Here is a 24310-nt window from a genome sequence, read left to right on the forward strand (position 1 = left end):
GACCCGCAGGTGTTGAGCAATTGCCGGCTTTAACTCTGACGCATTCGTCGTATAGTCGGGCTTGTCGGGTGTAATCCCCAGAATATCGATCGCGTTGTACCATCAAGGACTACCAAATCCCTGAGCTTTTTATTCTTTTATTTCTCCTTATTCTCTTCCTTTATTTCTACTTCGGTTGAATCGCTCTGATGTTTAAACAGCTGCCAGAAATTTTTTTCATTGCTCTTCACGTAATAACATAATAAACATCATCATCATTGGCAACTTGATTTCCACATTTTTTAAATAAAAATCCCCAAATGCATAAAATATTATTCTATCAGATGATTCGTGGTTTTTTATGATCCATTCTCGTCAATTTAACGTCATATTTTTCTCCTAATGGCGTAAACAAAGATAAAAAAATATTTTTGAAATGCAATTGAGTCATATAAATAAACAAAAAAATAATGTTAACATTTTTTTAAGATAAAAATGATAGTGATATGATGTAAAAAATAATCTTAAATAAAAATAATATATAAATTGGAATTTCATGAAAGATTATTTTGAATCTTTTTTAAACAAAAATGGGTTATTTTATTGATTAATAATAAAAACCCAATTGAAAAGTTTACAACTGTTATTCACGTTATATTATCAGGATTGGTATATAGTGAATAAATAGAATTCAGTTCAATGCTATACCAGTTTTGAAAAGACATTGAAAAAATACGACATTCAAAGCAACGCATTAAGATGATAATTCGATAAGAATTTTAAATAGACAATGCATTAAAAAAACCATCTAGAATATTCATTAAATCACAAATATAAATATGAACAATGTAACGTATCATCATATCAATTTGTTAATTAATAATTCAGACTATTTGTAGATTTGGAGTTTCTAAAGGCTTTTAGTTTCAACTATTTCAAGTAATTAACCGACTTTTTCAGTATAATGATATCATTAAATTAATAATTAATGATAAATTCCAATTACAATATCTAATTACTTGATCATCATAATCACAATCGTTATTATCATCAACATGCAGGTGTATTTACCATCTTATACTCCAATAATAGAAATCGATGTATTTTTTAAAACATTTTTTTGCATTGATATTTATCGAATTATTAAGTGCTATCGATTACGCCAGGTGTAATCGGAGCGAATTTTATCAATTTTATATTGATTTGTTGTAAAAATAAATATCTACTTTGACATTGCAAACATACTTTGTAGAGTAATACGATTACATAGCAGCCTAAGCTGTAATATTAAATAATCGATTATTGATGGAATCACACAGAATAATCGAGATGCATTATGTGATGTTGGCCTTATTGTTACGCTGGTTACGATGTTCTTCAACAATTTCGTAACGGCTGCAAAGCGAAGAAGGAAGCCTGACGGTGCCGAGTCAGTTGCAGGAAATTAGTCCAAGTATTTACGTGTTCACTTTTTTTTAAGTGAGTTATGCTGTCAAAAAAAAAAAAAAAAAAAAAAAAATAAATAAAACAAAATCCGTTGAATGCTCAGATTTAAAGTATAAAGTGTGGATAATAAAAAAAGACTTACCTTATCAAGGATGATTAGCTTTACGTGATTTTTTTCATCCATTATTTTTCATTGACTAGATTATCATAGTTATGAGAGTTAATAAAAAGAGTACATTGGACTTTTGTTAGTTATAATGAAGAAAGAAAGAATTTTTTAAGTTAATTTGAAAACAATCGTTATTATAGTATTAAAGATAACTGACTTAATAAACAATGACCAAATAATTCGGGCTTGTAAATACATACGAGACTCAACGATGCTCTTGGTTTTAACGAGCAGGTAGAAAGCGTATAAAATTACAGGAAGCATTGAGTTCAGACTACGAAGAGTATATATGAGCACTCAGGGAATTGCGCGAGCTTTAAACAAATTGATATGTGGATAATGCAATTACACGAAAATGAGGAGGGCATTAATAAATAATAATTAACGAACAATAGTAATAATTCAATTCCGACATAGGGAATTAGTAAAAAAAAAATGATAAGAAATTAATGTTCATAAAAGAACTGTGGAGGAATTTTTTAATGATCACTTGAAGAATGACTTATTTAAAATATTGTGGTATAATTAAAACATTTTTGATTATTAATTATAATTGTTAATTACTTATCATTTTCTTTGCTCTTGAAGAAAAAAATAAACTTTCAATGTAATCTACATGAAAAACAATAGTCTAGAAGATGTTGAACAAGATTTATAAGAAAGAAAAAAAAAAGTTTCAAAATAATGTAGTTTTTCAACATCCTGAATGCTCGATTGTTTACTTGAAAACTTTGAAGAGATTTAAATGGACGATTGAGAATTCATGAAACAATAGAGCCAATGTTTGGTGACCTGCAATGGGTAATAGATCGTGTATAGAAAGAATTAAAAATATTTCTAACTTACATGCATGATATTCCTACTACTACATGATACGTCGATAGATAGAATCAAAGTTTTATACTTTATAATTATTTTTAATTGTAAATTCTAACATCATTCATATAGAGTGTAGAGTATTTATTGTTTGATAACAGCTAAAAATGTGTGTCAATTTGAATTTCATGAGTCACCTTCTGTCAATGTTATTACAAAAAAAGTTTATGCCAATGACGTAAATATGTCTTATGATTTAAAGTCTCAATAAACTGGAGGTTCCAAGTACTGGGTCATTGAATTGCCGGAGGTCTCCCTACAAAACATAACAGGTAATAGATTGTTTGGGTAAGCTAAAAGTAAACAAGAGCATTGTAGACTTACATTGGAAATTAATGGCTAAGATCAGTCAATGGTGAAAGATGAATGATCAGTGATTGAGATGAAGGGGAATATCCGAGGTCTAATCAGTCGGAGTTTTCCCGGCGACTTTGGTGCAGTTACACTCATAGCTATACGACCTTTTCCCACCCAAGTACCCTGGCCGAAGTAGTATTGCCAACATGAAAACCTATTCCGTTTACATTCTCTGTCTTTCCTTTCAGTGATTGTCTCCGTTGCACTCTTTTTCCAATAGCCCGAGCAATTTATACTCTACACAAAAGTCAAGTTATGTATCAGGCAGTACTCAATAAGTTAAAGAGTGGCAAAGAGAAGAAGGAATTAATCAATTGTTAAAAAAACGTACATACCACAATAGTAGACTTGATTTTCAATCATTATCTCTTGTATCTCTCTTGCTCCTCCCCCAATCAAGCCTGCGGCAGACGCATCATAAAACCAGTAACGTGTGAAGGTTAACAACATTAAGTTTACATTGTTATTTTCATTCTCTCATCATAAGAATCCACAGAATTTCTCAATCGACAACAAATCTTGAGGTTAGATAATAAATAACTACTGTTGACAAACAAAGATTTTTTTTCTAATGTTGTCATTTTTTTCTCAAAACAGAAGGGCACGAAAAAAACACTATACATTCCTGGTCTCGGACTTTGAATCGTACCAGTTGGTAGGCGTGTGTACTGTGGCAGAGCAGCTTGTTCACCGCGCACAAACAGTCGAGATACGACCAGTCACCAGGGTCGTTAGTGCTACGTTGGCGTACAAGAACGTTACTCCAAGACGTGCGTCTAATGGATTTAAGGACGCCCTCGGGATTAAAGTCAAAAGCGTAGAGAGTGACTTAAGAATATCGCAACATACGGAAACGTCAGAGTGACGACTTGTAGAAGTATTATATCAGAGGGAGTATCCCCGGGCGAGTTTGAACATTGAGATCGAATCGAAGCGGTTTGTCTCTCTCATGTTAAGAGCAAGACGGTGACAGACGTAAAAGAGTAAGCGAGAGCCAGCCATTGGTAGCACAAGTGAATCGTGAATTCTTTCTTTGGCACACGGTCGTGTAGTATCATCATTATTCTCATCAAAGTGTGGATATTTTCTATGTGCATGTAATGCTTGTGCGCGTGTTTATAGTATTTTACAGTGAGTTTGCTTCATCTAAGTATAGTAGATATAGTGTAAGCAGCAAAGTGTCAAGTCTAGTGTCAATTTAATAAAAAAAAAAACTCACCAAGTTCTGTGGATTATGCTCTTGTCCTGATTATAACCCAAAAAAGGAAGAAAAGAAAAAAAAAAAAAGGAAACAGCATTGCTGGTGAGTTTACATTGTTTCTGTTTGGCTCCACTTCCTTTATGTACACTACATGACTTCTTTCCCGGGGGTTAGAAAGACGATCCTAGATCGATTTTGCATAGGAAACTTCACGGGGGCGGGTCGTGACAATCTGATTGTCAACACGAAGTATGTGTGTCTTTTCATCCTTGTTCCTGCCCGGCACACCCATCGGAAGACGCGCCGGGACTACTTCCCTCACGTTTCCATCAGTTCTTTATTATTTGTAATGGGGAAGTCACGAAAAAAAAGGCGAATAAAAAAATATCGCCAAGAGATAAAATTCTAGTCACACGAGTGCAGAAAGAGTACAAACCAAGAGAAGCAGAATGCCGTAGCCTAGATTCTCTACTCTCCATCCTCTCCTCCACCTCTTTCATGGCTTTCACACTGCCTTTATGCTCATATTGTACTCAGTTAATTTTGTTTTCTTTTCTTTCTTTAGGCTAATGCATTTCTAATCGTGTTATTATCTGTCTTTTTATCAAACTGCTACAGTAAATATTAGCTTTTTAAAAGGTGAACAGACAAAACAAATGTGCAATTTATTAAATGAAAGTTACTAGTGGATTAATTTTATTTTATTTTCTATCTCTGACGTCTTTATGTGAAAGTTTATTCTCTTTTGCAATATGTTAAGATTTGTTATAAAGAAATAAACAATTATAGTCATGTGTTACTTTCTGTTAAATTACTTTTATAACATTTTTTTAAATCTATCACCATTTATGACATTTTACTCTCGTGAAAATATGTACAGATAAGATTAAATAGTCTGGCATTGCACTAGATTTTATACATTGATGTCAAGTCAATGGAAAATTTTCTAGTGCTATTTTTTTTTATTTTTATTTCTCATTGCATCGTAGTTTTTCTTTATTATTTAGACAAAAGAGTGTATTTTATATTGACGTGTTATCAACACGAGTTATTACCTTTGTTATTATGCTCTCAAAATTTATTTTATTTTTTATTATATTACATGAGTCGAAAAACCAACTCTTTTTCCTATTCGTGATATCACATTCAGATAATGATCATTCCAATTAAATCCTGTACTCCATCAGTGATTAAATATCATATCAATTCATTTATTCCCATCTGAATCAAGTACAACGTACATTAAACATTACATACACAATCATTTACACCACCAAAACAAACAAAACAAATATGTCTTTATATAGTGTCAGCATGTCAATTTGTTGAACTATTTGAACGATGATCCTCGTAAAAACTCATCCAATCAAGTACAGAAGTTTATCGTTCAAACATTAAATAGTGTCAAAAAGTATTTGCATGCTTGTTTGGTGTAAATATTCAACGAAAATAAATATATATATTCGGCTGACATGATAATAAAAATAGTCATAATTTATCTCCAACTATCAACCAACTATCTGGAACTTGGAATAAAAAAAAATAAAATGTATCCTTCCTATCAGGAAGTAAAATAAAATTCAATGGAAAGCAAATAATCATTTATTTGCTAAAGTTATTGCAGTTGTGCATAAAATTAAATGTCTAGAAAGATTAAAAAGTGGAGTATCACGAGAATGCATGTGCTAGCAAATTGTTTGATGCTGATGATTGGCTCGATTGTAGGTAAAGTGAGCGTCATGAGCTGCAGATGACTGTTAGCCGAGCCATAGCTCGTTCAACTTTAATATGAGCGAAGTGGTAGCCGTGGCAGTGCCTACTAGTGGACAAAATCGCCAGGAATGTATGGCACACATCAAACGGCACAAATCATCTGGCTGCAATGTTCCTCTTGTCCATGGCAGGCCGAACCCACCAATCAACGTACGCAACAGACTGACCACTCATCAACGAAATCATAGCTTGGACTTTAGGTACACGCACTCTAATCAATTATAATTTCCTTGTGTTTTTACTGCTCTGTTTAGTTTTTCAACATTGCAATTGTATTTTATGTAAAAAGCTTTATGATTTTATTCCATCTCATTCATGGACAGTGCTTGCATTAAGCTTTATGAAAAGTTAAAATGCAAATGTAATGAAGCAAAGTAGGCCAATTGGAGCTGTAAATTAGTGAGATTTGTACAGCCGGAGCTTAGGTAGTTTGAGAAATTATTTGAGCTTTTCATTTTATATTCATCAAGTGGACTATAAAATTATTCTAATCATTCTTTGAAATTCTTGGTATATTTATTGAAATAAATGGCCCTTTAATCAATCAGCTCCTATGATCTTTATTAAAGAATCATTTTTTAATACATCACGGGTAATTGATAAAAAATTTATTAATAAATGCAACACTTATGAAGATCATGAGGTTATTAAAGGTGAATGTAAAAAAAGGGTCTTACGTGAAATTATAATATAAGGATTAAAAATGATTTCTCATGTATCAATTATGTAGTTTTTTTTTTTAAAGAGACAAATGAGAAAATATTGAGTTTTATTACAATTACATTGTAAAGTGTATAAATTATTGATATTAATTTAAATTGCGCGTTTACTACAAGAATGAAATACTTTTGATAATTATTGTAATTTATTATTATCACGATTTTCATGAAATTAAATCAGTAATAAAACAATTGCAAGCATTTAAATACATTGAATATATTAATTTACGTCATTCGTAAAAAAATTTAAACCAATATGACGTAAAATCAATTAATAATCAAAAGCAGAATTTTACTTAGTCCTTATTGGTGGAAATGATACTATTACGTTTTAATGAAAAAGGGAAATTAAATTGCAATGTGATTAAACGATGATACTGGTATAATATAATATAATTAAATGTGTAACGATAAAAGAATTAAATAGCTTCTGTGGCGAAAATACTGAAAGAAAGAGATATTCTCAGAGCAGTAGAGACAGTTGTAAATGTTAGGAAGATAGGGAGAAATAGAATTGTATACAAAACAGTTGTGATAAAATAAATGTTTCAGGTCGATGGGTATCCTACTTCCTCCGGTTCCGCAAGCAACTGTTACGACACTGACGCTGCATCACAGAAATCGAAGTCTCGACTCTGCATTGCAACGTATTCCAGAAGTGGATGTAACACCAAGCCCAGAATGTGAAACTGTGCCGGATCCGGCGGCAAAAACATCAACGCCATCAATAAAATCTCGTAGTAGAGAAAGAGAAGACCTTGCCAGCCTTGGATCTGACGATTCAGGGATTCTTTGTGGATCTGATAGTGGATCTAGTGACGCTGCTAATGCAACAACAAGAGAGTCCAGTGTAGACCATTTACATAGTAGAGAGAGTCTTGATTCATCATTGTCTCAAGCAGGAGATATGGATAGTGTTGATGCAGTGGACGGAGACGAAAGTGTTGTTTCAGTGTCGCCTGTAGACGTTGTGATAAGCGAGTCATTGTCAAAAAACATGGAGCAGTGTATTCTCCAAGTGTCTGAAGCAAATCATGTGTCTGGTGATAGAGAACACATTAGCAATGAACAACCATTGGTTAATGGTGATCATTTAACCACTCGAGAGCTTAAAAACGGTGATTGTACAGCCAAAGAACTCCGAGATGAACAACCAAACAGTAGTAATACTAACGGATATCATAATACTCTCGAAGTAGCCGTACAAAGAGAACTTGCTGGTGCAGCAATCACTTTGTGTTGCGGGGCAACACAGCCAGATGATGAAATGGCAAAAAAACCATTGGAAATTAATACGCAAGAAACAGTCCAGCCAAAACCAAGTGAAGGATGTCTACTCAGGTTATTCGAGAGTCAAATTTTCGATATGTCCATGGCTATTTCCTACCTCTTCAACTCTAAAGAGCCTGGGGTACAAAGCTATCTTGGTAGGCTATTAATCTACATCGTAAAACATATGTTTATTGCTCTTGGGAATATTTTTTTTTCACAATCAATCTGTTACAGTCAACAAGTTGTTTAGCTTCCCAGATAGTGAAGTGGACTTTTATTTACCACAACTCGTCTTGATGTATATACAATTGCACGATGTTACGGAGGTTCTCTACCCGTATCTTGTCCATAGGTAATTAAAGAATTTTCAATAAATTATACTAAAGCGTACAAACGAAAGAGCATAAACAATATAGATAACGTTTAATTTTATTACAGATGTAGGCAAACCGCAGACTTTTCGTTAAAATGCGCTTGGTTGCTAGATGCTTACAGTTCAGATGCTCATTTGCCATCGAAAAAAAAGTCTCATGGGACCAAGCTCAAAAACCTTATTTTATCAGATGAACTTAGGTATGTGTAATAAATTTTCTTTATCTTCTTAACATCTTTGTGCTCATAATTATCAATTAACGTTCGTTATTTTTATAGAAAAAATAGGTCAAAGGGTAATGAAGTAGCGAGAAAGCAGAAAATTAGTGGACTACAAGTTCCAGCGCCTCCGCCTCTGCCTTCAGCTCAAATGGTAGCATCGCCCAATAAAAAAACCCACCAAAGATCGCAATCTGATGCTACTGGTCTTTTTCAATCATTGCGTCGAAGCCATTCCGGTAATAATTTATAAATATTAATATCTTCCATATTATACGTACGAAATTGATTCATCTAATCCTCCTGGATAACGTCGCCTTGGTTATTTTTATATTCTATTATCAGTTAATTTAAATATCTCAATTGATTATGTTTTATTGTTATAATACACGTGTCAAGATTGTAAGAATAGATTCTGTTAGATTTTGTTTGCATAAGAGATGTTATAAATAAACAAACGATAGAAAGTGAAGGTTTATTCTAGAGTATAATTAATTATAGGAAACTTTTCAATGTCTATTAAAAGTAAATTAAATTATTTATATAAAATTTTAATAAACAAATGCGTGTTTTTAGGTGTAGCAAATAAGGTGAGCCTTGGGGACCTGAGCTCTGGTCGAGCATTTGACAACGGATGTACCTGTTTTGATTCCTGCCAAGGTGTGGTTAATGACTTACGAGGACAGAAGACTGATTGCTTCTGTAATGTAAGAAAAATATAACTATCAATAAACTAATTCAATTATTTTAATTGAATCGTCTATTTAAGTGATACTTTATTTTTTATTTTTATCATTAGGCCCCTCGACTCGCTCCAGAGCTCGAGTTCATTCAAGCACTGATATCAATTGGAAAATTGCTTGGAACTATTCCTACAAAGGAAAGTAAAACCGTTCAACTAGTAGCTGAGTTAAATACACTCAACTTGAATCTCCCAGCAAGGGTATGGCTTCCTTTACATAGTACAATACCCCATCATATCGTAAGAGTGCCACCGCAATGCGCAGCAGTGCTTAATAGCAAAGATAAGGTAAAAAGAATGCTTATATGATTTCTCTTTTATATGATTCACATATGCTTTCATAACTTTCGAAAGTAAAATTGTATTGTTTAAGATTAAAATTAGCATCGATACATTGAGTATTTATTATAATTTACAGGCACCGTATATCATTTATGTCGAAGTCTTGGAAGTTGAAGATCTTTATACTTCTCCAGTTCCCACGAAAATAATGGGAAGTTCGCTACGACATACTAAGTCTGAAGAAAATTTAACGGGTAATGAACAGTCTAATTCGTCGAATTGTTCGTCGAATGCAGTTGCTCAACAACGACAAACTCCTATAAAAAGTATCATATCGAGGGTCGGAGAAAATGCATTTAATTATCCAGATGATGATCCTGCAGACTGTTGGAGTCAAGAAGACGATGAAATCACGCAACAGGTATATATTATTTGTATAAAAATTCATAATGAAACTGTTGTAAAATTTATCACAATTTTTCATTAATGTATTCACTTTATTATTTATTTTATTTTTAATTAATTGACATTGTTTAGTAATTTATGAAGTTTAGTTTGAGCAAAATTTTAACAAATGTCTCATAAACTGCATTGAATTTATCGTTACATCAGTAACGACTTTTGCAACAATGTAACATTCAAATGATTTCATTTGTGATTTATGATTCAAACGTTTATATAATAAATTTGAATTGATTTCAGTATCTACAACTCCGAAAGCCCAAAGACCGAGACACGATATCTCAATTGAGCCAAGAAAGTTCGGACAGTCGTGAGCCAGTATTCGTGCCTGGTGATATTAAAAGACGATTAAGTGAATTGGCTGCAACTCCCAGCGCGACATTTAATCATGATCCGGAAGATCCTTCAGCAGCGGTGCTCAAAGAGCCTTGGGAATTGAAGCAGCGAAGGATAAGAGCATCTAGTCCTTACGGTCATTTGGCTTCGTGGCGGTTGTTAGCAGTAATTGTTAAGTGTGGTGATGATCTTAGACAAGAACTTTTAGCATCACAATTACTGTCGATGCTGCAGAAAATTTGGCAAGATGAGAAACTTCCCCTCTGGGTGCGGCCATATAAAATTTTGTGTTTATCTAATGACAGTGGATTAATTGAACCTATTTTGAACACTGTTTCACTTCATCAAATTAAAAAACATTGTCAATTGACACTTCTTCAATACTTTGAACGAGAATTTGGTCCAGCTAATTCTGAAGGATTTGCCAGGGCCCAAAAACATTTTGTTCAAAGCTGTGCAGCTTATTGTCTTGTCTGTTATCTTATTCAAGTAAAAGATCGACATAATGGGAACATTTTACTGCATAGTGATGGACATCTTATTCATATAGATTTTGGTTTTATTCTATCAACGTCACCAAGAAACTTGGGATTCGAAACAAGTCCTTTTAAACTTACTCCAGAGTTTGTTGAAGTTATGGGTGGGAGTCAATCAAAGATGTTTCAAGAATTTAAAAATCTCATACTTCAAGGGCTTGTTGCTGCACGAAAGCACATGGATAAAGTCGTTAACCTGGTGGAGATAATGCTGTCGGGTAAGTTTTTATTAAGTTTATTTTGATTTAAAATTTATTACAAAAATTTAAAATAAAGTTATTGCGAGTTTCATACGTGACCTCATTTCTACAGGTTCGCAACTTCCGTGCTTTCGAAGTGGAGGTGCAGCGACCGTTCAAGGACTCAAGAATCGATTCCATTTAACACTGACAGAGGATCAATTACGGCAACACGTCGAAGACCTCGTTGAGGGTAGCATTCATTCGTGGTCGACCAAATTATACGATCGATATCAATACTTTGCTAACGGCACTCTATAATTATTGGTAACAAAAAAAAAAAAAATAAATTAAACTTTCCTGTGCTTTAAAAAATCATCTTATTTTGTGTAAAGGAAATCTTTTATAATTATTTTATTCAAACAATTGACATCTCTCAAGTGCTTTCGAAAATCCACATTATATTTCGCAAGCACAAATAGCGAAAATGAGGACATTTAATTAAATGTAAGCTTGTTTTTTAAAGAAATATTTAAAAACTTATTAATTGCTTAAAGTATATCAACTTTATATTATAACTCAATCGATTTTAGCATCTATAAATGCTTCAGATTGATGTCAATATTAAGTTATAAAAAAAAAAAAAAAGAAACTAAGAAAGAAAATTTTTAAAATAATAATCCGACTTAAAGAATGAAAATCTTTAAAGGAAGTTATAGAGAAGTGTTGAATTTTTTATGTAATTAATTTTCACTTGATATTTGTAAATGTATAAGAAAAACTTGTAACTACGCCTCGAATGACAATTACAAAGCTATCATCGGTGCAGACTTTATGGTAATTGACTGAAGATAAAACTGCTAGATCGTTGTAGCTTTTAACAGAGTAATTTGTCGAAGGTGCCTTATTTGTAGGAGAATGATAAAGGCGATGATGTTAAATAAAGACACGAATGTGCCGTCGTACTAAATTTATGAATGTTTCATGCAGTGATAATCTGTATACTGTACATAAAATGAAATTACATTGTCATTAAATACTTGACAATTTTTATTAGTGGAAAAATATACCGTGAAAGGATGAATTGCTGTATCTTTAGTTTAAACGACTTAGAAAAAAAGACCTTGAATGATTGTGGGCTATTTCCATGGGCTTAGTGGTGAAAGACAAATACTCAAGAAGTAAAAAAGTAAAAAAAAAAAAAAACGAAAATTTCCTACTTTATATAAATTACTATTACGATTAATTGCGAGAATTTAAATAAATAAGCATAAGTATATTAACTAATGATAGTGAATCTTGGAAGGAATCAATATTGAAAGTTTTTACATGTTCTTATTGCATAGTTTCATCGTTATATTACAAAATATCTTAGCTATGATCAGACGATTATTTAATAAAATTTCACCGTTATATGTTTATTTAAGCTAATAAATTATAATTAAAAATATTGTATGTACATAAATTGAAGCATTAAAAATATTGTTTAAGAATAACTTGATGTATAAAACAAAATCAAATCTTATACAGATAAACAGACCCACAGTGTCCACAATTTTTCTGACTTCCAAATGTTTTTATTTTTTTCTTATTTATATTTTATTTTTTATTGCAATATTGTTCCACTAATTAAAAACTGTTTTAAGCGATAACTTTTATTTGAATTGAGTTTAATTATAGAAACTACATACATCATAGATATAACGATAAATATCAATTGTATTATTATTATGGAAAAACTTTACTTCAACTTCAATATATTATTTTTTCACGTATTCATTTCTCTATTATTAAAGACATTTTCTTTCCACAATTGCATTTTTTATGATTCTTATAAAATTTTTTATCTGATCTACTATAAATAATGTGGCTGCTTCAATAGCAAAATCGTTATTCTCTGAGTTTATCGAAAAGAAATATCAATAAAATACATGCATTTTGTCCTTCAATAATTTGTACACTTTTTTTCTTCCTTAATTAGAAGATAGTTTGCTTTTTATTTCTAATAATAATCTTTATTTATCTTCATAATATAAATAAAAACTAATAATTTTATAATGATAAAGAATTATTTTGATGAACCACGTTTTTTAAAAGCAATTGAACTATCAAAGAGTTCTGGGTTCACAAATGTCCCTTCTTTATGAATGACATAGTAAAGTGGTTTGCCCTCAAATTTTATTGACATGTATTTATTCAACTCCGTTCGACTTTTATTAACAGATACCTATAAAAAAACCAATAATACATTAGTTTATTATAATTGAGCAATTTTAAACACGTTATGATTTAATTGCACCAAATATAAAAGTCTTTTATTTTCTCTTTCAATGTTTGTAGTGCACTAATATTCGTATTGTAAAAAAATAATTACCTTATCAATGGGTACAGTAAACTGAGGTGATTTTTTAAATACATTATATGTAACAACTGTTACTTTCTCACCACCTTTATTTAAAATAATATATCTTATTGATCTTCCAATAAACGTACACATGAGATAAGGCCCAAGAAGTCCTGTAAATAAACTAAGCTTATTAGTAAGTAATAACTATTAGTAGGTATTAACAGGTGGGTAATAAAGAAGAGCCAGTCAAAACATGACCTGCTAGCACTTGTGTACTGACCACTGTGGACCTTTATCTTTACCTGCTATACCTATACCCGCTTTAGGTGCTGGAAGGTCCAAATTTGCCTGACTCTGTAATAAAGTACATGATACTCTTCAAAATAAATCATTCTTACCACACAACATTGGGGTAACTACTACTGCTACTGGTAATTTTGCATTCATAATATAATTTAACAATGGCTGATTATTTTTACGACCAGGTAGTATCGGTAGCAGTGAATAACCGACACCAAAGAATAAAAGAAATTGACCAAGTGCTAGTAGTGATAATGTTCTAAAGTATCGGCTGTTTTCGTGTTTAAATAATACAACATTATTAGCAACATTAAGATTCACTTCTTTGGCAGTTTGCCTTCTGCTTGGGTAAAGTGTAAATGATCTTTTTGGGCTAGAAATATTTCCTTTAGGATACCTGAAACTATTCATTAAATTACAAAGGTTGATGAATTATTTATTTATTGTTATGTTATAAATATAAAATAAAATAATAACTTACTTTAATGTCCTCAGTGGGAGTCGCAAAGAATGGAAATTTCTTACATTGTTTACTAAACAATTGACGTAAAAAATATTAGATTTTAACGTAAAAAATGTTTTACAAAAATTTAATGCCATTTTATTAACAATAATAACTAGAATTATTTGTTAATTCAGTCTATTTAATTTTTTCTAGTCTCAGATTTAAAAGTTAACCTCTCAAACGATGAAAACGTGTTCACATATCTGTATAAACTCAACAGACCGGCAATGAAAAACTGTACGAAATATATATTTAATAATAATCTTTATTTATTTATTTATAATTCTTTTCAATTTCTAGCGTTTTTTACATAGAAAAGTACTTTATAAAATACTTAAACCTTGGTGATATAAAATCACACACGAAACTAATGGAGCGGCATTCATCCGACCATACAAAAATAAGTCGACAAAAGAGTTGTCTATTTTAATTATTAAAATTTTTATATCAAAATTATAATAACTTAAATTCTAAAAAAGTAATTCAATTTGTACAATAAAATTCTCTACATTAATTAATTCATTTTTTATAAACAAATAATTATATTTCAATTTTTCTTAAACTTTCTGCAATTTTGTGTAACTCTCTTTTATCTGAATTTACTAGCTCATAAAATCTCTGGAATAGACGCTTTGAAGACTGTTCTAAAAATGTCTTTCGTCGTTCAACAGCTTCCAATTTTTCCTTATTCTCAGTAACTTCATATTTTATTTTTTCCAAATCAGGAAATTGACTCTTTGCAAGACTTATTTCAGTTTCATATTTATTAATGGTGGCAATTAACTTCTCTTCTTCTTCTTTCATATTTGATTTTATATTATTCAACAGCATTTTCTTTTCATGATTCTTAGAAAACCAAGCTTCTCTTTTTTGTTCCTGAATTTTAAGTTTATCTTGTAAAGTCTCCAACTCCTCCATATGAGTGTTGATTATAGATTTATGATTATTAAGTTGCTTCTTTAGTACTTCTTTCAATCTTTTCATTGCTTCTATTTTTTCATCAAGATAATTTTTATAATTTTTATCATTCAGTGAACTTTCTGGTAATTGTAAGTCTTTAGCATCTGGAATGACATTAATTACAACATCTCGATTGTATGCAAAAATTGCTTCACTTAATTTTTCTATGATGTGAGAATGTTTGAGATCATCAGTCCAAATCTCTTTCTGTAGCTCTTCTATATGTATATCAAACTGATTGATATAATTTACCATGTCTGTACATTGTTTTAAAATTGCATCACGTTCTTGCGGAGTTATTATTTGTTGTGCAATAGCATCATTTAACTCCTGTTGCATTTGTAAATTTTTTTTTTCTAATTTTTCTAGAATAGCTGTTTCTTTATTTAAATTTTGAATATCTATTTCTGTTTTACTCAAAAATTTATCCATCTCTTCCATATACATTATTTGCTTACTCCTATCAAGCTTTAATGCTTCTAACTTTGATAGTGTGACATTAATCTCTTCTTGGATATCTTGATCAGCTTTATCAACTTCATCATATTTTTTTTGATTTTTTTCGAATTCTTCTTCAGCTTCTTGTAGATCTTCTACACGAAAACCACATCCATCAGCAATACTTTGAACATATTCATTAGATAATTCTTTTACCTTTTCATCTTTTCCTTCATTCCAAACCTTATACATCTGTAGCAATTGGATCAATTGATTTCGATTAATAGCTCCTTCATCGATAGAATCAATACAAGGAGTACTTGTTAATTGAAATTGTTGATCAGCAATATCATTAGCCTCACAAATTTCAACAAGCCAAGACAACCAGCCTAGAACATGAGGCCAAGAATGCATGGTGTTGGCAGTTTTTAACCATGATTTAGCTACTACTCCAGGATACTCTAGTTTTTTTGCAATTTTTGGTAGCTCTTCCATGTAATTATTAGAATTGAGTGATAATTTAAAATCCAAAAATTTGAGTAAGAAATCTGTTACTGCTACAAAGATCTTTAAAGAAATTGGCTTTAAACTTCCATTAGCATTAAGTAATGATTGTTGATTCACGTTTTCAAAGAAACTATCGATTCTCATGAGCATTTCAGTTTGAAAGTTTTTATCATTTAGTGGCCTTGTGTCTTTTTTAGGTCCAGGATTAGTCTTTATTTCACTTGCTCTTTCAGCTGATGGAGATCTACCTCTAGAACCTGAAGGAAGATCAGGTGCAAATTTTGTAGGTTGAACATGTGGAGTTCTGGGTGTTGTTAACTGATGATGTGCTCCATTGCCTGATACTTTACCTAGAAAATATAAAAATTAAATAATTATGTGTTGAAAAATAAAATTATAAACATTTTAATTAAATGACTTACTTGCTCCACTTATTGATTTTAAATTCGAACGTCTAATACTCCCTCTATCTGATGAAGAACTACTTGTGATTCTTGATCTAGGAATTTGTGATTCAGTATTTGTTGTTTGTGACTTGGGTTTAGTCAAATTTGATACTCTAGGTTCAGAAGAAGCAAGAGACTTCTCACCCCTATCAAATGTTGGTAGTCGTGAAGGATTAATGGACGATTTGCGGCCTGATAAAGTTGACCTCATTATTGTTTGTGTATTGAACCTTTTACTGACAAATATTCACATATGATTATTAAAAAATATCAATTCAAAGTTTAAAGTTACAGAATAACAACATTCATTTATAAAATTCGTTACTTACTGAAATTAAAGTGGATAGCCATCTTGCGGTGCACTATTTAACTTCAGAAATATATTACAGCGCCATTGAAATGTTTGATTATCAGAAAATAAAATTTACTGACGGATGGTAACATTGTAAAATTAATTTCTAACCTTCTTGACAAAATAAACGTTGGCATCGTTACAACTGCCACCGGTTTGATTAAATGATTAAAAGTTGAATAAAAATATAATTTTTTTGTTAATATTATTAATTCTATAATGAAATCCAGTGCAATGAATCGTAGATCAGAAGATAATCATAAAACCTCGTCAATGAAAAATATTAAAAGCGGTATTAATGAAGTTGTTAAACGGAGAAGTGGTTCTGTAAGCCGTGAGGTAAACATTGTGTACTTTAACATAATTCAAAGTTTAATATTTTATATTTAATACGCAAATTAATACTATAAATTTACAGAGCCCATATAAATCACCAAATGGAATTGTTCTTATTAATGATGATACCACTACTGTGGAGGTAACGGTTAAGAAAAAAAGTAAAAAGGGTTCTCCAAAAACCAGTGATAATAAAACACCTGATAAAAATCCACTACCTGATAATGGACGATCAGGAGGTGCTTTCCAAAATCATCATTGGAATAAAATCTTACGAGATCAAAGTATTTCAACACTTAAACAAGTTCTACATCAAACAAAAAATCCACAAGACTTGAAAGCCAGAAGCAAGTCTGAAAATATTGACGATAAAGAAATTAGAAAGTCAGCAGAAACCAAAAAAAAATCATGCAAGTATGTAAATCAGGCCATACCTTTTGATGAGATATTATCAAACCAATCATCTCCTTACAAACCCCAAGAGCGTTCTAAACAATCAAATAACGGTGTGTGTTCAACTAGATCATATGTTAACCGTGCTGAGGCTGTTATTGTTTATGATAAAGCAGTGCAATGTGGAGGAATATTCGACGGTACTAATGAGAATTTTAGACGATTAAATCCAGTTAGAGCATTAGCCTTCTTGATGAAAGAGTTGGAGCATGCAATAGAAGGTGAAAAAGCGAGCAATATATTAACAGAAATGCAACAAGCTCTTTTACGAATTCCTATAGAGTCAGGACAGTTATCTCATATTGTAAGAAAAAAGTAGTTAATTTATATATATATTTTTTTTCTGTTCTTTTATTTTTTTTTTTTATTGTTCAGGATATGGAAACACTTGCTGCGAAAGCTAGACTAGAAGCTAGCACTGCACAGTTAGAAGCAACAATTAAAACAATGGAAGAATCATACGTATCTATTCGTAAAGAGAACACTACTCTTCAACAGTAATAAAAAATTAGTATAATAATAACTTTATTGATTGATTAAAATTTATTTAAGTAATATTAATGATTTATTTTCTATCATAGACGTATTCAAGAATTGTCATCGCTTTTGAAACGAACTAAATCTCGAGAAAACGAATTAGAAGCTGAAGTTGAGCAATTAAGAACTAAATTAAATGATGCTTTGAAATCGGATTATGCCAATAAAATGATTATTAATGACCTCAAACTGGAAAATAAACAAATAAATGAATTGAAAAAAGAATTAATTGAAGGAATAGAAGAAGCTCAACACCTGAAATTAGAAAAAGAAAAATTAACTATTATATCATCTTATAAAGATTCGGAATTCAGGAAACTTCGTGAATCTATAAAGTAAGTTGCATTCCTTGAATTCATTTAGTGCTAATTAAAACTTTAATGAATTTGTATGTTAATTTTAAAAAATGTATGAATAATTTTGCAGAGAATTACAAAAGAATGTTGCTAATCAATTGAAAAATTTCAATAATTTCTCTCAGGATAATGAGTTATTATTAAATCCTCATCATCATTCAACAATGTTACCTAAAAAGGACAAACTTTTAGCCCGTCATAATATTAATACAGCTGCTCCGTCATCATGGCATGATATATCTGAAGTATCAATGTCTGCTGATCCTTTTAATAGTTCAGATCCTTCAGTAAAATTAAGTGGTGAAATAAAACATCAGCAAATTATTTCATCAGACACTCTTGAAGAGACTGATAATGCTAAATTTGACGAAAAAACCCACTTGGAATTTGGAAGTCTCGCTGATCATGAATCATCACAATCATCAACATTATCAGAGCATCATAATGACGGTAAGTTTATTTAATGATAAGAAGTAACAAAATGAGTTGTTATGAAAAATAGACTTTATTAAAAACTAATTTAAATTAATTTATAAATAATATATCTTAATTAATTAGATATGAAAAGCGCAGATGAAGTAGATACCAGTAAGAACAATAATTTATCACGCGAAAGCCGCAAGAGAAAGAAACGCGTGAGATCAAGGATAAGGAAATCTAATGACAATAAATCTAGATCATCAGGAAATAAAACTCTAGTGCCTCCGGAAAAGAGTAGTTACCATGAAAGTGTGTCTTCGATAAATGTGATTGATAAAAATGTAAAGGAGGAAGTTCAAGTAATGTTTGATAATGTCAGACAAAAAAGTAAATGTCCAGTCAGTGTACCAAGCCCACCGCACAAATTTCCCCACCCAGATTGGAGTGATAGTACATTGCCAACGATAAGTATGTCAGAATCAAATTATGCCTAAAGAATATTTTACAATTGATATAATTTTGTAATTTAATTTAATTCATTAATAATATTCAACAGTCAATTTTACGTAATTAAGTAAATCTATAATTAATAATTAATTTTATACATAAATTTTAATTTATTATTAGCATAAAAAAATGTTGGTAACAATTTGTATATAAAAACTATCGAGTATCAATCATTAAAAGAAAGAGTGAGGTACTATAATTAACGAATTTTCACTGTAAAAAAATGATTTGTTGTTATAACACTACTTGTTACGGCACATTATACCAGTCTATTAGTTACAAAGCCATAATAAAAAATAATTCGACTTGCCAGATAATCTAGCATAGATTTGGTTCAATTCATTCAACAAATGCTCCATCAATAATGAAAAGTTGTAAATGAACAAGAAATTCATTAATATCGATGACTACGACGGTCTGAATAATTGGCGGAGTATTTGCTGTACCGATCGCTGCCACCGTCATCAGGATATTTTTCTTCAGCCTTGTAGTGAATCTCCGGCGCAGAGCCTACATGACCTTGCCAATAGCGCGTCCAGTATAAATCTTCAGGATTTAATTCACTGGGATGTTTAGCATTCCTAAAGACATGTACACAATAGATTAAACTACCTATGAGTGTCATGAACCCGAAGATGAGAAAGACTATGCCCAGGATCCTGCAAAAAAAGCAGATGATTGATGGAGAAATTAATGAGGAAAAAAATGATATAAATAGATGAAGATATAATCAGTATTTACCAGACAATGAGCGGCTGGAATAATTGAATAACTATAACAAAGCCGAGAGTGACAAGGATAAGTCCGAGGTTGATGAGCAACATGAGACAACACATTCCCTTGGTGTTCGGACAGAAAGGATTGGGTGTCGACATTGTTTCTATGATAATTCCTCCATGCCGGGAGGTTTTAGTCTTCACAGTTGATCCGCCTGATCTTGCAGATCCATAGCTGTAATGACTGGGCGCTCTGTCGTCTACTCTCGAGCTAGATACCGGACTGTGACGTGATCCTCGACTATAATTCAACAGAAACACTTTATTGATAACATCGAGTGGTTTGGAATGGTTATTAAGTAAAAGGTAGATTACGAAAAATGAAATACCTGAGGTCTGGAGTGGTTCTATAGGTGGTATTGGTGATAAAAATGGGTACATTGGTTTCAGATCCATTGTTGGATGGATTGTGGCGATTGCCATTTGGTGGCGAGTCTCTAGATAAGTCTGAGCCACGGCCGTTTCTTGAAACGTGCACTCGTTTATCGTGCTCCCTGTCATGTGTCGACCTGCGACTTTTTCGTGAAGGTACAACGATTTTAATCTGAAAAAAAGGCAGGAAGTATTTCAGTGAAACTGTCTGACAAAACCAGTTGTTGACCGAGAAAGGCGAGGTTTCCAGTGTGACGCGAAGGTGAGAGGAAAGAATTATTACCACAGAGTTCGGCTTGTGGGCGATAGCATATTCAGAAGAAGTTCGCACGGAGGTAGCTCGATGACTCTCTTCACCGTCAGTTGAGTAACTACGCTGTGCATCACTGCTATTATGCACTAAGTATCCGTTATTGTGACGCATCGTTAAAAGGTTTAATTTGATTCGTCGTCAAGTTGCCTTGATGGCAATTTGATTGTTGGACAACTCGGCCAAACCTGTGAACATAAAAGAGTAATCTTTGTTTATTCAAGAGGAGACAAGGAGTGTGGGCGCAAGGTCAAGGGAGACACGCCTGTGAAGAACCTTGTTCTCGATCCCAACCAAGGAGACAAACCAAGAGAAGTTGAAGACTCTTGGACGCAAATTGCATTGCTGCTTGTTCACAGTTATAATGGATTATTATGAGAATGTTTTTTTCGCTATGCGTAATTTTGTGGTGCGTTCACCAGGTGCCGAGTGCAAGAACGACCAGCTACTAAACAAGCCCACACAAACTCGTCTTGCAATCAACGACTACAGAGCTACTACTTGCTTATGTTTCTTTCTAGATACTTTCTCTTGGGTTGAGTCATCCTCGAAAGTCAAAATGCGTTCGCAAGTCGTCACCGGAACACTGAGCTGTAAAACAATTGACCAATCTCGTTGAAGACATGCGTGTGCCCCTCATTCATTATTATGAAATAAAGAACATGAGTGTTTTGTAATGATTTACATATTGAAATTTGTTTCATCTAGACTTATTGAGAGGCTGAGAAGTACACTTTAAATAGCTAATGTTTTTTTTTTATGGAGTGAACGCGCTTTTATTTCGGGTCAAGGACGTGGAAATAAATACGAATCGGAATGCCAAGTCGATGTGCGGTCGGCATCTCGCGAATCAGAGAGCTCGATGCTGGACTACTGCGCGCTTCAGAACCGGAAATGGATAAAAAATCGCATCGCTACCTTCGGAGCTTAGTTTTTTCTCCATTTCAGTACAAAGCGGCTGGCAATAAATTTTCAAACTACGTAACGTTCCAAAAATAGTGATGACTATATCCAACCACTTGCCATATCAAATTGTCATATTTAATTCATTCCATTCTTTCTCTTTCTCTTCACTTCAACCAATGTATTATTTATATCCTCTTTTTCTCATCATACTTCTACATGACAATTATCTATTTACAAGTGAAAATAAAATCTTTATTTCTCCGTATGTTTCCCATATATTGAGATTTCCTATTCTTATATAATCAAGTAATTAAGAGCCTTGCCTCACTTGGTGTATTTTGTATCCTCACTTGTTTACCAACCATATCAAAATATTATCTTAATTACAAAAAAATGTACAGTCATTAATTAATTAACTCACTCCAATCAAATCAACTTATATGCAAGTTAATTATTCCAACCAAAAAAAAAAAACACTTGACAAAAAACTCAATTATCAATTAATTACTTTTTTCGCGCGCAAAAAAATTAAATTAAACAATTGTTTTCAGATAAACAAAAACATATAACAGATACATTTATCATAGAAGTATAAATGAAGATAGAAATATTTCAATAAAAATAAAATACCTCACTGGTACAAAAACACACTCTGTGATATCTCGCAGCACATTGGAATACGTCAATGACGTCAACAACGTTCGAGATGAATGAGATTGGTGATCATGATTGCACTTGTCATGGTCCGACAATACAATCGAGGACTAAACACTTGGTGTCAAATAATAAGTATCTTCAATGTTGACATGGATGCAAATTTGGTTATGAATAACGCCAGGTTCTAACCGTCGCGGAATATGCTGGCATACTAGCGGCCAACTAGCATTCTCGTTGGGGAAAGGTGCCCATGAGACACTATACGCTTCTTCCACCTTACAGCTCAGCCACAACCTGTGCCGCGGTTAGCCTAATAGTGGGGGAGTCTTAATTCGCGCTCGTAATACCTTTGTATTCGGTGCGGAACCTCAAGCCCACGGTTCTTTCCGCAGCCATCTTGTTTTCACGCCAATAACACGCTAGATCGCAACCTGTGACAAGAACTCTGGATCTATTTGATTTTTTCAAAGTCTCAGGGCTTTAGTAGGATAACACTCGAAGAATTCAATGAATTATAAATATACTCCGCATGCCAGAGGAATTTGCTACAGGCTGTTTATAATTCCTTTTACGTTTGCTTCTTCTTCTTATACTTTTCTCACATCTTAAGGGAAAGAAAATTTTTACAACATATCTTGACTTCGTTTTCTTCTTATATACTACTACTATTTTTTTCCCTTCATTTTGCAAGCTTCTTCTTGTTGTTTTAAATACCCTTTTCAACCATCTTTTCTACGCTATGTACTCTTTCCTTAACCCTACTCATTATCCTTATCGTTCCTTTTTCATCCTCTTCTTCTTCCCCTTTTGAAAACATCTTCTTCAAGATGAGTCGATTAACGATAAATAAATACAAATTATCTGATCGCATTCTGTAATAATAAACGTAAATTACATCTCCAATGACACCTCAGGGTGCTTTTAAAATTAATTATTCTATTTAGCTTCTTTTTGTTTTTATCACCCTATGGATGTTTAATTATAACCTAACTGTTGAAAACAAAATAATCTCTTTCTTATTTTTTGAGATGTTAGATTATAATCATGAATATGCAAATAGAGATTCAAATTATTTTTTAAACTATGAGTATTGCTAGCTATTATTAATTAGATACAAGCTATTTGAAAGGAAGATATTTTTTAACGATAAACTTGTATATCAGTTAACTGTTGTGTCAGCTTTTTACTTCATTTATATATTTTGTTTTACCTTGAAAAGGTTTACATTTAAATCATTTATTTATTTAAATAGACATTTTTTTTTTTTCAACATTCTTATTTATACAATCAATACTTTCTAAAAATAGAGAAACTTTGATCAATTTCGCACCCTATCAGTTTATTACTTGATTATGCAATTTATATATTTGATAAATCAATTCTAAGAGACTTTAAGTTTTTGATTAAATTATAATACTTTCTAAAAATAAATATTATTTTGCACTCGATTACATCTAATCGATTAAGTTAGAAGAGCAGGTTTTACATGAAATAAACAATAAATTACAGGACTTTCTTAGAATGAGAATAATTTGTTTTTATGTACAATACTTTAAACTAAAAGTCTTAAAATCGAATGTTATAAAAGTGAAACAGTGCAGTTTATGTGAATTTTAATATACTTGGAATTTGAATAATCTACTTTCACTTCACAAAAACTGAGAGTTATTGCCAATCATTGAAGACAATGAGTATATTTTCTTTAATATCATTATTTACAAGAAAAGAAAACAGTTTTATCATAATAGCTATATTTATAGATTAAACTTCAGTGTTTTTCCACGCTGTGTTATTATTTAGTCATCTAAAAATTGAGAGTTGAAAAATGAAAGGTGTTCCCATCGAATAAAAATAGAATTAATTAAAAATTCAACAGTGACATTTAAAGAAAATATTATGTCAGAT

At 31.8% G+C, this 24310-nt stretch overlaps 5 protein-coding genes and 1 long non-coding RNA gene across 8 annotated transcripts; 2 read left to right on the forward strand and 4 right to left on the reverse strand.

The window, feature by feature from the left end:
- Positions 1 to 2556: 2556 nt before the first annotated feature.
- Positions 2557 to 3291, reverse strand: LOC118068183 (uncharacterized). The gene is made up of 3 exons (XR_004690481.1): positions 3163 to 3291; positions 2795 to 3064; positions 2557 to 2726 (listed from the first exon to the last, which is right to left on the reverse strand). It is a non-coding gene; the product is annotated as an uncharacterized lncRNA (long non-coding RNA).
- A 319-nt stretch (positions 3292 to 3610) lies between these two features.
- On the forward strand, positions 3611 to 12200 carry fwd (phosphatidylinositol 4-kinase beta fwd). Of its 2 annotated transcripts, XM_035085395.1 has the most exons (11): positions 3611 to 4130; positions 5754 to 6001; positions 7073 to 7947; positions 8027 to 8144; positions 8231 to 8365; positions 8444 to 8622; positions 8960 to 9090; positions 9183 to 9413; positions 9544 to 9828; positions 10110 to 10959; positions 11054 to 12200. In XM_035085395.1, the coding sequence occupies exons 2-11, from the start codon at positions 5817 to 5819 to the stop codon at positions 11239 to 11241; spliced, it is 3177 nt and encodes a 1058-aa protein (XP_034941286.1). In that variant the 5' UTR covers positions 3611 to 4130; positions 5754 to 5816; the 3' UTR covers positions 11242 to 12200. The 2 variants fall into 2 exon arrangements, with proteins under 2 accessions (XP_034941286.1, XP_034941287.1); XM_035085396.1 differs by lacking the exon at positions 5754 to 6001.
- Positions 12201 to 12913: 713 nt separating this feature from the next.
- LOC118068182 (transmembrane protein 223) lies at positions 12914 to 14189 on the reverse strand. Its single transcript, XM_035085402.1, has 4 exons — positions 14049 to 14189; positions 13666 to 13970; positions 13295 to 13437; positions 12914 to 13147 (listed from the first exon to the last, which is right to left on the reverse strand). The coding sequence occupies exons 1-4, from the start codon at positions 14165 to 14167 to the stop codon at positions 12989 to 12991; spliced, it is 726 nt and encodes a 241-aa protein (XP_034941293.1). The 5' UTR covers positions 14168 to 14189; the 3' UTR covers positions 12914 to 12988.
- Positions 14190 to 14319: 130 nt separating this feature from the next.
- Ndc80 lies at positions 14320 to 16765 on the reverse strand. Its single transcript, XM_035085397.1, has 2 exons — positions 16400 to 16765; positions 14320 to 16327 (listed from the first exon to the last, which is right to left on the reverse strand). Exons 1-2 carry the CDS (start codon positions 16632 to 16634, stop codon positions 14613 to 14615), a joined length of 1950 nt encoding a protein of 649 aa, XP_034941288.1. The 5' UTR covers positions 16635 to 16765; the 3' UTR covers positions 14320 to 14612.
- Positions 16491 to 19701, forward strand: LOC118068180 (paramyosin-like). 2 transcript variants are annotated; one of them, XM_035085400.1, is made up of 7 exons: positions 16491 to 17114; positions 17194 to 17525; positions 17634 to 17868; positions 17940 to 18061; positions 18146 to 18436; positions 18528 to 18907; positions 19016 to 19701. In XM_035085400.1, exons 1-7 carry the CDS (start codon positions 16995 to 16997, stop codon positions 19369 to 19371), a joined length of 1836 nt encoding a protein of 611 aa, XP_034941291.1. In that variant the 5' UTR covers positions 16491 to 16994; the 3' UTR covers positions 19372 to 19701. The 2 variants fall into 2 exon arrangements, with proteins under 2 accessions (XP_034941291.1, XP_034941290.1); XM_035085399.1 differs by having other exon boundaries at positions 17194 to 17868.
- Positions 19702 to 19740: 39 nt separating this feature from the next.
- LOC118068181 (uncharacterized) lies at positions 19741 to 22826 on the reverse strand. The gene is made up of 5 exons (XM_035085401.1): positions 22379 to 22826; positions 20816 to 21030; positions 20490 to 20704; positions 20126 to 20401; positions 19741 to 20043 (listed from the first exon to the last, which is right to left on the reverse strand). Exons 2-5 carry the CDS (start codon positions 20954 to 20956, stop codon positions 19779 to 19781), a joined length of 897 nt encoding a protein of 298 aa, XP_034941292.1. The 5' UTR covers positions 20957 to 21030; positions 22379 to 22826; the 3' UTR covers positions 19741 to 19778.
- Positions 22827 to 24310: the final 1484 nt, after the last annotated feature.

This window comes from Chelonus insularis, unplaced genomic scaffold, assembly GCF_013357705.1.
Source record: "Chelonus insularis isolate UGA/USDA-ARS -01 unplaced genomic scaffold, ASM1335770v1 contig_399_pilon, whole genome shotgun sequence".
NCBI lineage: Eukaryota > Metazoa > Arthropoda > Insecta > Hymenoptera > Braconidae > Chelonus > Chelonus insularis.

Coding starts and splice junctions, on each gene's coding strand:
- Ndc80 (XM_035085397.1), bottom strand. CDS start 16,634: ATGAGGTCAACTTTATCAGGCCGCAAATCGTCCATTAATCCTTCACGA. Junction 16,328..16,399: donor AAAATCAATAAGTGGAGCAA/GTAAGTCATTTA, acceptor TATATTTTCTAG/GTAAAGTATCAGGCAATGGA.
- LOC118068181 (XM_035085401.1), bottom strand. CDS start 20,956: ATGCGTCACAATAACGGATACTTAGTGCATAATAGCAGTGATGCACAG. Junction 20,705..20,815: donor CCCACAAGCCGAACTCTGTG/GTAATAATTCTT, acceptor CCTTTTTTTCAG/ATTAAAATCGTTGTACCTTC. Junction 20,402..20,489: donor AGAACCACTCCAGACCTCAG/GTATTTCATTTT, acceptor GTTGAATTATAG/TCGAGGATCACGTCACAGTC.
- fwd (XM_035085395.1), top strand. CDS start 5,817: ATGAGCGAAGTGGTAGCCGTGGCAGTGCCTACTAGTGGACAAAATCGC. Junction 6,002..7,072: donor AATCATAGCTTGGACTTTAG/GTACACGCACTC, acceptor TAAATGTTTCAG/GTCGATGGGTATCCTACTTC. Junction 10,960..11,053: donor GGTGGAGATAATGCTGTCGG/GTAAGTTTTTAT, acceptor TCATTTCTACAG/GTTCGCAACTTCCGTGCTTT.
- LOC118068180 (XM_035085399.1), top strand. CDS start 16,995: ATGAAATCCAGTGCAATGAATCGTAGATCAGAAGATAATCATAAAACC. Junction 17,869..17,939: donor CAGGACAGTTATCTCATATT/GTAAGAAAAAAG, acceptor TTTATTGTTCAG/GATATGGAAACACTTGCTGC. Junction 18,437..18,527: donor AAACTTCGTGAATCTATAAA/GTAAGTTGCATT, acceptor ATAATTTTGCAG/AGAATTACAAAAGAATGTTG.
- LOC118068182 (XM_035085402.1), bottom strand. CDS start 14,167: ATGGCATTAAATTTTTGTAAAACATTTTTTACGTTAAAATCTAATATT. Junction 13,971..14,048: donor CTCCCACTGAGGACATTAAA/GTAAGTTATTAT, acceptor TTTAATGAATAG/TTTCAGGTATCCTAAAGGAA. Junction 13,148..13,294: donor TTACTGTACCCATTGATAAG/GTAATTATTTTT, acceptor GTTTTTTTATAG/GTATCTGTTAATAAAAGTCG.